This window comes from Hydra vulgaris, chromosome 13 (assembly GCF_038396675.1).
Source record: "Hydra vulgaris chromosome 13, alternate assembly HydraT2T_AEP".
Taxonomy (NCBI): Eukaryota; Metazoa; Cnidaria; class Hydrozoa; order Anthoathecata; family Hydridae; genus Hydra; species Hydra vulgaris.
This window is the reverse complement of record NC_088932.1, coordinates 16,805,001-16,820,738: the sequence shown is the minus strand read 5'-3', so window position 1 is coordinate 16,820,738 and position 15,738 is coordinate 16,805,001. Positions and strand designations below refer to the sequence as shown.

Below are 15,738 nucleotides of genomic sequence, written 5' to 3'. Positions count from 1 at the left end.
TTCGGTATCCACACAACTGTTTTTTTATTAGTTACAAAGCTTTACATCCACAATGATAAAACACAAATAAATTAAAGTAATATTAAGTAGTTAAAGCATTGCAAATAACTTGAATAATAATAATTTGCAATGCTTTTATACTGCAACTTCAGAAGTTCAAAAAACAATGCAGTTGCTAATAGCTGCAGTTAAAGTGCACAAAACATTAAAGCAGTAACTTTCTGAACACAGATAACGGTAGCTTAAGTAGCCTACTGTCAGTCTAGTAATCAGGGCTGCATGTTGTATTTGAGAAATATCAGCATTTCCAATGTTTCTGGGTTTAGGCGAGCCCTGCGCTCAATCATCGTCACCCCACACACTGAAAACACTCCTTCACTGGCAGTACTTGTAGCAGGAATAGCCAACAACTTTCTACCAATCAATGCCATCGTCGGAAGCTTATGTTCACGGTCATTGTCTATCCAGAATTGTAATGCATCACACGCTGTCACGGGCAGTGTCAAGTATTTGTCAAGTTCATGTCTTGTGTCATTACTGTCGGCATTAGACAATGGAGTGGCAACTGTTTTTAAGTCTGCCAGCAAATCATACGATTCAAGATCAGCTTTATTCTTCTTTGCAGGAGGCAGCTGATCTGAATGACTGCATTCACTAAAGCTGTCTATATCTGTATTGCCTGAGTCCTTTCGTATCACCTGATTTGGTGAAGAAGAAAAAATTTTGTCCACCATACTACGCATTTCTGAATAAACAAAATTGCGATCGTCTGTGTTGACAAAAGACAAGTATTTGTAAGAAGCAACAATAAGTGTTGATAGCTTGTGCAAAGGATGAATAACATACTTTTCATTCAAACTAGACAGAAAAACTGCCTTCAAGTCATGCATACTGTCGCTGTCTGAACCATTGATCTTACAGACTGATCGAAGATAAAAAAGCATTGGCCATACATCAGGGGACGTCGGCACATTGTCATGTGACAATTGTACAGTAGCCTTGTGAAAGAGATGCAAAAATTCTACGACGTCATGCAACAATTTTTCATTAACGTTGTTCAGTTGCTCAAGTTTGTCAAACTGCTTTGAATCAGCAAGAATTGACTTGACATGATCTAACTGGCATGACAGTGATTGCAAAAGAAAAAATTGACTGTTCCAACGAGTCGCAACATCCTGTTTGAGAGTGTGATTTAGTTCCTGGTTTTTCCCACTATGTTTAAAGTAGCCCACCATTTCCTTTGAAGTCTTGATCATTTCATGAACTAAATTAGCACCAGGGGATTTCAAAGCTTTTTCAACAGCTAAATTAAGATTATGACCTGCACAACTAAGTCTAACATCGTTGCGATAAGCCGACTTCATATTACTCCCATTATCAGTCACAAATACCAAATTGTCACTTTTTATAGTCTGAGGGAAAAGTTTTTTAAGTATTTCAGTTGTCTTTGCTTTTACGGCAATGCCAGTCTTAGACTCACTAAACTCAAACAATCCAACACACTTACTTATAAGGCAATAACTGCTGTTAATGTAATGTGCTGTAAAAGTTTGATAAGAGTATTTTAGAATGTCATCGGTCCAGTGATCAGTTGTTATTGCGATATGAGTAACCCCAGCAAGTTCGTCTTTCAGCTTTCGAACATATTCGTTGTAGAACTTTAGTAGTAGTGTCTTAGACAGCGTTGTTCGATCACACATAATATCCTCAAGTTTCACTGATCCATACTTCGATCCAATATCAATCATTGTTTGAGGAAAGTGACGGAACCCATCATCCTGAACACACGAGAATGGCTGAATGTCTTTTGCAATCATGTAAAGGGCTGCACGTTGAGCATATTCACAAATGTGTTTAGGAACCTGTAAAGTATAAAGCAATAAACAATAGACATTAAACACATAGCAATACATAATGGCCTTTTTTTTTGTACTACAAAAAACATTGTATTTCTAAAATATTGCTAACAACTTGTAACAAATATATTTTGCTATCAATGGTAGCAAGTGAAAAGTTAAAACAGTAAATAGGAAAAAGCAAGATCGGCAAACTATATTTATTAACCTCTGTCTTTTTAGGTAAAAAGCTTGTCATTTTTAATTGTCCAGGTTCTGAACTGATCTTATTGATGTATGATGTATTATGTCTTTGTAAAGTTGTAGTATGACCAATTGGCACTGACAACCATAATCCACACTGCTTACAAACGGCAAACTCCTTGACAACCTGTTGATCATAACATGATTACTCACAGTTATACAAAAATCAAATAAAGTGTATTATAACTAAGGTCAATTGATTCTATTTAGCATTTGATATTCAATTAATTATCAAACCTGAATGCTGCTCAGTTTGGCATTGTGTGCAATATGCAATGCCTGAGAGATGCAGGTGATTATTGATTTATTGAAACATTTATAAAACTAAATAGTTTTATATGCAGTAAGTATAGTTACAAACCTCATCCCCAACTTCAACGCAACGGAAGCTTGTCCAGCATTCACTTTTTGTCCATGATGCAGGTACTAAGTGAGCCGCTCCGTCTGTTATCAATTTCTCCAACACTTTTTTAGTCCATTTACGAGTTAATTTACTGTTACTCATTATTACTACAATATTATGTAATTATTGCAATCATTAATTACTAAGATATGAATAAAAACTCAGAACATTAACAACACCTCAATATTGCAAATGTTTAGAAACAACATTTCCATTTTGGTTGGTAATGTTATGAATTGTAGACTTATCGCGAGGTTAGAATTATTTTGTTCTATTTCCCATTTTAAACGTTGGGAGAAAATTTTTCATTTTTTTCTAAAAGTAAAAATTACTTAAAATTTTAGCTAGTTTTTAAAGAAATAATAACTTATGCTTTAAATAATTTTGATTTAAACAAATTATTTAGAAGAAATTTAAAAATTAAAATATATTTTAAAAATAATTAATTATTACTAAAATTACTAACTCATTTTCTTCCAACACTTAACATGAGAGAAAGAACAAAATAATTCTAAACTCGTGGTATGTTATACATTAGGTAATGAATTATGTTATATATGTTACACATTAGGTAATGTAGCATGTTATGTATTGTAGTGATGTGCGAATTGCAAAATTTTCACTTTTTCAAGCGTCTATTTAGCTTGGTTAGGGCAAGCACAGTTGGTTTGATTCGGTTTGTTCACAACAGGTTTAAAGTTCGGGTTCGGTTCGGTTTAGTAACAACTAAAGTTCGGGTTCGGTTCGGTTCTGTCGTAGATAAGGTTCTAGTTCGGTTCGTTCGGTTCGGGTTCGGTTTGTTTCCCACTTGATCTTTTAAGTCTGATTTTCTTAAGTTATACTTCAAAATTTAACTTAAAATCAATTTTTGCTTTTTAAAATAGCATTTTCAAGTTTAACTTGAAAACGCTCGGTTTTTAAGTATAACATGAGTTTAAGTGTGCTCCACGTATACACATAAGTCGAGTTTTATGTTTGAAATATGACTACACATTTCAAGTTTACGATACATTTAAATTCACACTTTCTATAATGCAAAATGAAAGTTGCTGAAAATAATAAGATTATAAATATAAGCTCTTTGTTTATTTTATAATATATATGCAAATTTCACATTATGGTAATATATATTTCGGATTGCTTTTATAGTATAGCCAGCATTTAAAAAAACCATTTGTCTTTAAATTTTTTTAATGGCTTATCTAAGCAAGCGTAATCAACATCTTGATGAAGTGATAATAAAGCGCCTTACTCATATATTAGAAGATAAAGTTTAGAAGATAAAGTCGACATCTAAAAAAATGCCTAAAACAAATAATAGTAAGGTTTTTAATTTGGAGAAAAAAGAACACAATATTAAAGATTTGAGCAAATTTCATCTCGATATGATTACAAATGCTATGTAAGATAGAAATTGGAGATTTATAATGAAACGGTTATTTAATCTTGCATTTTTTATGGCTCTTACACTTGCAAAAGTTCTATTCCAAATAAGTAGAATCATGTCGTGTTTAGGAACATTAGCTTATCCAACTGTACAGAAACGCCGTTTTAAATTGAATAATGGAGAAGAAGAGATTCTATTTTCTGACAGTTGAGGTAAACACCATTGCCACTCAATGTTTGAAGATAATTTAAATTTAAGGTGGTAAGCTGGTAAAAAAACATGAAAAACTAGGATTTTTTTTTTTTTAATTGTTTTGTATTATAAATTTATTATAGATTTCAAAAATATATATTGTCATTGTATTTTTTCTATTTTTTATTTAAAAAAACAAGGTTTTTTAGGGTATGGTAAAAATTTTGTTTTAAAAATTTTTGCGGTGCACAAAAAATTATTGAAATCGGTCAAATTTATTTTTTTCTTTATTACTAAATTTCTATCTGCATGGGATATCCAGGCCTGTATGGGTTTTCTGCTTTTAAAAAGCAGTTTGGCGGAGTAACCTTAGAAGTTATAGTTTTAAATAACACTTTTAAAGATGAACTTTGTTATTTATTTTGTTCACTACGATTTGTTTATTTTTTATTGCTCTTTTATTTTTGATGGCAAATAAAAAGAATGTCGTTAGGAACATAAGAAGAAGAAGAAGTTCAAAAAACCAACACACAGCTTTAAATAATAGTATTCCTTTAGCAGAATCTAACATAAACAATGAACCTTGTCAAGTTTTGTTTTTAGCCAATAGAGAAAGAGAAAGTCTAATCCATCAACTAGTTCTTCAAAATTAAATGGATCAATAAGCAAACTCTTACATATTAAAACTGAATCTGATGACTTTTTTTTTCTTTTTAACTTTAACAAATTCAAGGAGCTGCTAAGTAAAGTTTGTGCATGTCCTATATGCAGCAGCAGAGATGTAATTGTTTGTCATCAAGATCAAGAAAAAAGAGGGTTTAACATTAAGTTTCAATTTACATGTTTGAACTGTACCTGGATTCATAATTGTTTTTCTTCTCCTGATATTCAACTTCCAAGTAAAGATAATCGTGGTAAAAAATTGTCTAAAGTAAATGTAAGATCAGTTATTGTATTTCGTGAACTGGGTAAAGGACATGAAGCACTAAAAACTTTTGAAGATTTGGAAAGATTTGGAACCTATAAAATCTGAATGTGTCGGCCATGTTCAAAAGAGAATTGGCACACGGCTCCGCAAACTTCGTGTTAGCATGAAAGGTAAAAATTTATCAGATGGCAAAGGACTTAGCGGGAAGGGAAGATTAACTGATAATACTGTTAACAAAATGCAGAGCTATTTTGGCATGGCTACTCGCCAAAACTCTCTTTCAAGTTGGAATGGTAACAAAAGTACTGCTTTGTATATGTACAGGTATTAAAGAACCTGGAGTTCGTCACCAGTTTTGTCCCCGCACTAATGATAGTTGGTATAATTACTGGAAAAATATCAAGCGGTACAAACCATAAGTTAATTTACCAATTGCAGTGAAAACTGCAATTTATCCAATTTTTAAGGATTTACGTAGTGATGATCATTTTAGTCGCTGTTTAGATAGATCCACTCAAAACCTAAATAAGACTCTGAATCAAATTGTGTGGAAAAGATGTCCAAAAGATACTTTTGTTAGAAAAACCACTTTAGAAATTGGAGTTGCATCTACAATAATAAGTTTTAATGATGGTATATCTGGGCTTGTACGACTTTTTGTTAAAATTAAATTGTGTTTTGAAACAAAAACAATTATAGGTTCAATCAAAAAAGACACACTTCGGATTCGAAGTATGAATAAAAAATCAACCAAAAAGAGTATGGAAAGAAGAAACTTGATTAGAGCAAAGAGAAAAGGATATTTGGACAAAGAAAAAGAACTAGAAGGAGAGGAATCATACCAACTTGGAAATTTTTGAGATTTTTTTTTCTATGAATTGTTTTCTTGGTTTTTTAAAATCTTGTTGTAGGTCAACGAAAACATCTACAAAAGATCTATTTGAGCTTTCATCTTGAAATTTTCAACACTTGTTTAAATTATAGAGCACTAGTGCCTCAAGCAGAATAAACCTACTTACTCAAGTACTTAATGAGAAACCAGTCACTGAGCATCGAACTATTTATCTAAAAAATTCTAACTTAAAAGAATCTTCGCCATTTTGAAACGGTTGATCAATTTTTAAAAAGTTTGCTTTAGGCACTAGATAATTATATATTCTTTTACTGTAGCAAATTTCATACTGATACTAGTTATAGATCTCTTAATAACCATGTTTTGCTTTTAAGCTTATTTTTTAAATTTTTGCTGACTCATCAAAAAACAATTAATTTTTTGAAGATTTTTATTTTTGTAATAATTATTTTTATGATGGCTGTTGTGAGTGTTAATTTCAGTTTCGAACAATAAATATTAAACATTCTGGTTTTTTTACCAGCTTACCACCTTAAAAAAACATATTTACACTTTCATCATTGATAAAGTTTCTCAAAAAAATAGTCCATATAGCATAGATATTATTTCAAATGAAGTTGATGCATTTTTTAGAGGTTCAAAATTTAATGATTCTCTGAAAATTGAACCAAAAAAAAGCAAAGTATCACAATTTTTTTGGTCGAATAACAAAGCTTGTTCGTTTGTTGATGGGCTTGAAAAAGAAGGCGTTGTAGTTTATAGAAAAATATTCGTCAATCATGTTGTCGACAATATAAAGAACTATTGGATGTTTTTAAAATCAGCGACTTCTAAATACATATGGACCGGTCCTGAAGTTCAAACTGCGCTAATAGTTTTGACTCATGATGAAAGTACGGTGCGCTTGGGTGATACTCAATCATTAAAATGGCTTCATTCTTTCTTTAGTCCAATGTTTAACAAAGGAAGGGGATTCAGTAGAATTTTTGTGAGTGATTTTATAGTGTGCCATTCAAAATTAACAACCTTTTTTTAAATGAATGTGAATGGAAAAAGTTGTAAATGAGGAACCGCAATTAATAAAAAAAACTGAATTGAATTTTTTTCCTCGAACAGCTACAAGCATTATTATGCCCGGAAAAGACTGCTATTTCGACAATGAAGCAATTCTTACTCAGTTCAATCGGCACATTCACACATCGTGCAAACTCCTAACTTAAGTTTGTTTATACCTATGCCAAATAAGAAGGCCTTGCAAAATATCGGGATGGCGGAGGCCTGTGAACAAAAAGCTCTAAAACTCTTTCCCTCCCCTGCCCATACATGAGGGCACTAAAAAGGTCATAACTTTTGTAATTTACAATGTTTTTCTACAAAAATTAAAATCTGTCAAAAAATTTAAATCAAGTTTTAGATGCTAAAGTTGAAAATTTTGCTACATATTTCCCTAACGTTATGGCAGGAAAGGGGGAAGGCAAACGTTTTAGGGCTTTTTGTTCCCAGGCCTCCGCCAACTTAGATTTTTGCAAGGCCACCTAATTTGGCATATAAACAAACTTAAATTTGGAGTTTGCACGTTGTGTGAAGGTGTTCTATCTGGAACATCAAAAAATCCTGCGGGGGCCCATGCACACGTGCCACCCCTTATATACTGGCCCTGAGTACGGCCTATTTTTTGAGTCGATAAAAAACAGGTTTTAGCTGGGCCGTGGTTGATGGGCTGGAATCCCCCCCCCCCCAAAAAAAAACGTGTCATTAGCGTCTCAAAATCTTCCAAATTTGACCGCTAGGTTTTGCTAAATTATAAAGCTTCTTAAATTAGCAAAAGAGCACAAAATTTGCTGTTTCCCCCTCCCCCCTCCAATTTAGGGGTATAGATAGAATACCCTCGGCACTGGGTTTTAGCCATTGTTTTCAATATTACTGATCTCGCGTAAGACTCGTTTTTTACTTTATTTAATTTATTTTTATTTGATTCGTTATTAAAACAAAAATATAGCATAGGATAATTTCTACGGAATCGAACTTGGGTCTCCCCGATTGTTTCCTCCGCGTTAACCTATCAACTAACAAACACATTGATAATAAAATTAAATCTATTAAAATTTAAATTTGCATATATATTTAAAGACGTTTTTTGAATGCGCAAACAAAGGGCTTTGAGGTCGTATAAAGTATCTTTGATACCCTCCACCATTTTTTTATAAATAAACTTTTTTATAAAGAAAAAAGTTTATTAAAAAAAAAAGAAAAGGTGGGTGGGGTGGGGGGGAGAAACGTACGTACTTTTTAAGGGGGGGTGGGGACATAAAAGTACGCATGTCAACAGGGGGGAGGGGGGTCAAATTTCAAAATTTTTGGCGAGCGTACTTTATAGACGACCCCTTAGCGTAATAATGAAGTCAGTAAATTTATACTCTTGTTGACAATCCCAGTCGGCATATCTAGTATTGTAAATACTCGGAGTATTGATCACGTATAACATACCGCAATTGATACCAGAAAAATACGCATTCAGTTTTAAGTTTCGAATTCGAGTTCAATACCACTTGTTTATCAAAAATACGTATTTATAATATTTGATCAAAATCGGATAAGATATCGAACCCGATTTTGATGAAATATTAACAAAAAATTGAACAAAGAAAATCTTTGCTTTAAAGCGCATGCTTAAACTGAAATTGCGAAAACAAAATTTAAATTAAAAAGGTTTCTCTTGAGGAATTTAGTAAATTATCTCCAGTACAGTTACAGTACTTTTTTGCACTAAAAGAGTTACTAAAACTTTATCATAAAAATATTTATTACTACTTTTAACTTTATTTGTTTAGTTTTAAGAAGTCCTGAATTAATATATTTCAAATATACGTTAAATCCTATCATTTCATACCTTGCTTATTTTATTATGTCGATTATTATTTTATTGACATTTCTGTTATGCTATTACCTTTTTTTGTTCTGTTTTAGAAAATTTAGAAAAATAAATTAAAATTTCGAGCCAACACTGACCTTTCATTGTTGCTAAACGTTAAACTTTGTTATAAGGATTGCAGTTCTTCTATCTGTTTTTTGTTCTTTATTCTATAAGTATTTGATTTAAATTAAATATGATCTTAATTTGATATTTTATTACGAAATATATGTCTTTATATAAGAATACATATATGAATCTTTTTAGATTTTTTTAAGTTATTTTTAAATTTTTTATTCACGCAAATCAAGTTATAAATGTTTATAGTTTGCAGATATGTTTATATTATGTTCAAAATTAAAAAGTTTTTGATAAATGTATGTATGTGGTAATATGTGTTATATAATTGTTTTATAAATGTATTTTTAAAATAGTATAAAATGTATCTATTGTGTATATAAATATTATATGAGGTGTTTATATATGTTATATAAATTTAAATAAATATATTGTGTTTTATAGTTAGTATATATGTTTATATTATGTTGTTTCCATGTTTTCAAAGTGTGTGACTTGGCAAACATGTTGAGCAAGATTTTGCATAAATTTGTTATTTATGTTACTAATGTTGTTACATTTGGCTTTATGTTGGTGTCTATTGTTAAAAGTTATAAGTGGTTTTATTATAAAAATTCACTGCTTTTAATCATTCACTAAATGCCACTCAAGAAAAATCATTTTGCCATATATACATTTTGTTTATATCTTAATTTGAATTTTTAGAACCAGGATATACCAAAATAAATTGTTTTCTAAAACCTAACATGAAATAACAATATTTAACAACTACTGCTCTCTTATCATGACATCTTATCTCTATCAGGTATATTGATTTTCGATTTATATATGATGTTTTTCTTTGTATTTACTTATCCATTACAGTTTTTCATTTCAGATTTACCATATGATGGATTTATGCAATATAAAAGAACGAATATATGTACATTTTTATGAATTTTTAAAAACATCTGCTAATAATTAGTCCAGTCAACGTTCAAACTTCAATGTTGCATATACCAACTTTAAGTAGGTTCTTAAGAACTTGGCAACTTATCTATGTAAGTTTTTCTTTTCTTTTTAGTGCAATTGGAAAGAGCTGAAGGTTATTTTTTACACCAATTGAAAAGAATTGAAGTGTTTTTTAGTTACTTTACATGGTATAACTGATACTTATTTGAGTAAGTTTACTATTTTGTTTTATCTTTTATTGGATTTATTTGATATTTGATATATATTATATTAGATATATATTTTATGTGTTTAACATGGAAAACTGACTGTAATTTGTTGACACAAAAGTTTATAAACATAAATCTGCCTATATTCCAGTATATTTTATATTTGATGATGTTTATCTATATTTTATTGTATAAAGTGTAATACCACTTTTTAAAGGTATGTGTATATATATATATATATATATATATATATATATATATACATATATATATATATATATATATATATATATATATATATATATATATATATATATATATATATATATATATATATATATATATATAAAGGTATGTGTATATATATATATATATATATATATATATATATATATATATATATATATATATATATATATATATGTATATATATATATATATATATATATATATGTATATATATATATATATATATATATATATATATATATATATATATAAATAATTAATTGAGAGTAAAGTATACTGACTGGTATTGCTTCAATTTTTTATACAAGATTGTGCATTTATTATTTTTGTGCATTAAGGTAAAAATAATTTTGTGCATTGTGTTCTAGATTCTTTTTTAAATTTAAAATAATTGATGTAAATAAATATTGTTTAATATTTTTGATAAATGACTTATGTATGTAAATATATAAAAAGATATGGATTTCAATAAATCTTAAGTTTAAATAAAGTCTTTGACTAGAAAAGAGCACAATTTGTAAGATTCTTTTACATTCATTTATTCAGTTGTAGCAATAGTAAGATTACTGGTAATATCTTTAATGATAATATTGAAATTGAAATAGATAGGATTAGGCTTAACAAAGTTAATAATGTAAATGCTTATAGGCAACTTGAAAATAGTTGTCAAATGAAAAAAATAGATCTAGGCAGGATGAAATTAATCATTGTTGAAATGCTGCTCGATGAGCAGAAAACTTACTTGACAGAATTCAGTGTCAAACAGTGTTAATGTCTGTAAATTTGATTTTACTTTAAACACTTTAGAACAAACCAAAGTATGAGTTTAACTATTTATAGTAATAATTAACACTTTTAAATTTAAATAATTTTAATTTTTTTTTATAATTTATATCATAATTATGTTCTTTTTTCTTTTTTTTTTAGTGTGTCTTCCCTTTGTCAACTCTTGATTAGTTAGCTTACTGTTGAAACATGGTTTTAATTTTTGTAAATTTAGTATGATATGATATTTACTCTATTAATCATTAGTCAACAGTTAGAGAGAAGCTGGAGCTTAAATATGAAATGCTGGAAATTAGCTTTTAATCAAGGTAAAAATAATTTTGTTTACTGGTAACAAAATAAAACCAGTTAATACTATTTATTCCGTGTTTTCTCTCTCTCTCTCTCTTGCTCTCTCTCTCTCTCTCTCTCTCTCTCTCTCTCTCTCTCTCTCTCTCTCTCTCTCTTAGATGAGAAGGAGATTTAATATAAATTATGTAATTACTGAGCTCTTAATCATTTCTTAATACCACAAATAATAATGACCATTTATAACAAATATTTTACGAGTTGCTTGCTATTCTATGATATAGTTGCTCAAATTGTTTAACTATAATTGTCCCTTGATTGTTCAAATATTGTAATAAATAAAATCTTTTTAGTCCAAGTATTTAAGTTAATAAAATATCTTATTAAGTTTTGGTATTATTTGCCAGTGTTACAACATTGTTTTGCCTAGCCTTTTTATAATCTTTTTTAATTATTCTGTTGACACAGAATATATATTTTCTGTTATTACTATCCTGATTTTACTACCAATAAAATGCAAATAGTACTTTTAATAGTAATTAAAAATTGTAATTTTTTTTCATTTCTTTGTTTAGGTATTTGCTGGCTTTACTTGACTTTCCTTTTCTGGTACCTGTGTTGTGACAGATTTTAAAAAGAACTCAACTGATGATAATGCGGTCTTTATGTCGTTAACTATAAGCAATGACGTTGCTGATAAAGACTCAAAGTTAAAATATTTATAGATAAATTTGTATTTAATTGTTTAGATAATATATCAGTTTACTAATATGTTTTTATTGTTAATAATGATTTAATAACTTATAACGGGTATTACGGGTTGCTTACTCCTAGTCATTATCATTATATTATGAATTCATATTAGTTAATAAAATTGTATTGAATATTCTCTGGTTATCGTGTTTTATACGTGTATTTAATTTTTTAGATAGTACCCAATCGGCAAATTTAGTTGTAAATGCGCATTAGAAACTCGTTTAAATACGTATTGATGTGGTATGTATGTTAGCCATTTTATCGTGTCGAACACGCATTAGAAATACGCATTAGATGCATATAAAGTCAGGTATACAATACGACGCCTATTGAGTATCAAACTCGTATTTGAAACTCTTGTAAACACGTTTAAAACACGATAACCAGAAAATATTCAATACGATATTTTCCTGGTATTACATGCGCATTTAAAACTTTCCAGAATACTCATTATTTACGAATATTTGTAAGCCATTTTATCGTGTCACACGCGCATTAAAAATAGACATCAGATGCGTATAAAGTGTGGTTGCATATGCAACCACACATACAAAAGCGTTATTAGATATAAATATGTTTGAAAAGTTACCTGGTAAAACTAGTCCAGTAAAGAAACTAAAATGGCTCGATAAAGGTGTTGAAAAGACAATTAACTGTTTTGACTCCGATGGTGTTTCTATTGGTTTATGTTTTTGTTATAAAAAGAGTTAGAAATTATTGACTTACACATAAAAATCTCAGACAATCTGCTTCCTGACTTAAGAATAAAAGCATCGCCTCATTAATATTTTGCGAAAAGATTTAAGTTAGTTCAAGAGCACAACAAAAAGTATAAGACGGACGTAAAAATAATCCATATTCCTAATTTTCATTGTGAGCTCAACCCAATAGAAATGTATTGAGCTCAACAGAAAAATCATTTAAAAAAAATCAATGATCAAAGTAATAATGGAGTGTTAATTAATCAATGACTGCTTGAGTCAAAAGAAAATTACGAAAAACGTGATGTCAACGATAAACTTTAGGGTCGTTTTTTTAGAATCATAATTGACTATAAAGCAGATATGAGTTATAAATATATCATAAAAAAATATTTTAAATGTGGAGATGAAATAAAATCTCATAGGAAAACTAGTTTAAATTTAAAATTAATCTAGTTAATTGAAACCGATGTTAGTATTTTTTTTATATTTTTATTCAAGTTTTTTGAACCAAATCTTAGTAATTAATTTTTTTTAGAACTTATTTTCAATAAATTTAAAAAATATAATACTTTTTATTGTTTTAAATTGTTAAAAAAGCTAAAATAAAAGTTTTGTAATTTAATTTAGGCAACAACACTCCATTGTCCAACAACATTCCGATGTCAAGTCCAAAAAATATCCAATAAATGTCTATTCCAAGTCGAGTCCAACAAATGTCTAATGACCTTTAAATTCCCCAACAACAGACTTTTTTTTTTTTAAATAAAGCTAATGATGTTTTACAGTTTTTTGGCCTTAAAATAAAAATCATAATTTTTTAAAAAACTGCTTCATATCTTTTTTACAGGCACAATTACGCTCATTTTATATCTATTTTAGATATTTTTGGAAATTTCTAGCGGTCCCTAAAAGCCACGAGGATAAATATATCGAATTATTAAAAATTTATCTTCTATTTCATCCAAAAATGTATAAAAATTAAAAATCAAGTTTTGGTAATTTTTATAGAAAAAAAATTAAAATTAAAAGAATTTAATTGCATTTTATTTTAATTTTATTATACAGATTTTTGACCATAAAAAAAAAAAAAAAATTTTATTTATAAGGTGCTTCATAACGTTTTTGCTAGAACCATTGCAGTCAATTTAAACTTATTTGGAAATTTTTCATAAATATCATAAATATCCGGATAAACACAAGGTAAGCCACTGCCCCAAAGTTACTTTTCCTCATAATCAAAAGTTTAATTTTTTTTTATTAACGCAACTTCTAAAGAACAAATAGAAAACAAAAAGAAAACAAACAAAAATTAATAAGTGATATGTTTTTTTTTGGAAAAAAGTTTTTTTATGGGTTCCCTTTTGGGACCTTTATATATTAAACCACGTGTCAAAATTTTTTATTACCAACAGATTCGGAGCAGCAACATTATAATTAACTAGAAAAACAAAAAATTATCAATTTTGTTTAATATGTGAATTTATGATGCTGTGCCCTTTGAAAATCCATCAGTTTTTTTAACTTTGAAACTATTTTTAACGACAGATGTGTAATAGAAGTTACTATTAGACATATTTAAAATAAAATTAAAAATAATTGAGAAAATTTTGCTTTTTTTTTTTGCTTTTTTTTAAAAAATCATCCTGTCCCATTTTTTTAAAGGATACTGTGTGTGTATATATATATATACATATATATATATATATATATATATATATATATATACATATATATATATATATATATATATATATATATATATATATATATATATATATATATATTTATATAATTTATATATATATAATTTGTATAAAAAAAAGCAAAAAGATAAACAAGAACAAAAAAAAAAATTTACCTTAATTGCAGTCGTCTACATACGAATTGATAATTTTGAGTTTGCAGCAATGTTCCGCTAGGTTGTTTGTAAACCCATTTTGAACTCATTTTAATCACTTGATTACTGATTGAACTGATTACTTTATTACAAAATAATGCATTATATAAATATATATATATATATATATATATATACATATATATATATATATATATATATATATATATATATATATATATATATATATATATATGTATATATATATATATATATTGTATATATATACATATATATATATATATATATATATATATATATATATATATATATATAAATATATATATATATATAAATTAGTAAAAACACTTATCTAATTTTTGATTACTTCAACACTGTGTTTCACCATCAGTAGGTTCATCAGGAAGAAATATTCTTTCTGGATTCTTCCTGATGAACCTACTGATGGTGAAACACAGTGATGAAGTAATCAAAAATTAGATAAGTGTTTTTACTAATTTATTGCTCTGCTCTCTTAGAATATTGAGCACTCTGCTTGTAAAATACACTAACATAATTTATATATATATATATATATAATATATATATATATATATATATATATATATATATATATATATAATTGAAATCTTTAAAAAAAGTGGATTAAAATAGATAATAATTTAGAAAACAACTAACGGATTTTGAAATTGGACAAGTTATTGAAGTTGATGACCAAGGAGAGCCTTACAAGGAGAGCATTGGAAAACGTTTTAAACGACAAAACTTAGCGAATAGCAGCTTGGTGAAGAAATATAAACACACTTTTACTGCTTAAAGGTCTACAGGATCTGGGAGAAAGTCTAACAATTCAAAAGAGGAAGCTTGCTGTATTCTTTATGCTTTCAAAAAAGATTGTTTAAACTACATGTTCTGAGATAAAACTAAATTTGAACCTTATTAATATCTGAAAATGGACAGCATCTTGACAGATAAAAGAAGAAGGTGAGTTTTTTGCAAGATAACAAGTAAAAACTACCTTTGCTAGTGAAATCAATTGCAAAAAAAGGTTAAAGTGGTGCATTGAGCACAAAGATGTGAACAACG

General features: G+C 28.2%; 1 protein-coding gene across 1 annotated transcript in view; it reads right to left on the bottom strand.

Annotated features, from left to right (window-relative positions):
• The window catches only part of LOC136089446 (uncharacterized), a 63,186-nt gene that overhangs the window by 18,835 nt on the left and 28,613 nt on the right, over positions 1-15,738 (bottom strand). Inside the window, exon 3 of the mRNA XM_065815449.1 lies at positions 14,653-14,773. Within this exon, the coding sequence (XP_065671521.1) occupies positions 14,653-14,773 (121 nt within the window). The remainder of the gene's footprint in view (positions 1-14,652; positions 14,774-15,738) is intronic.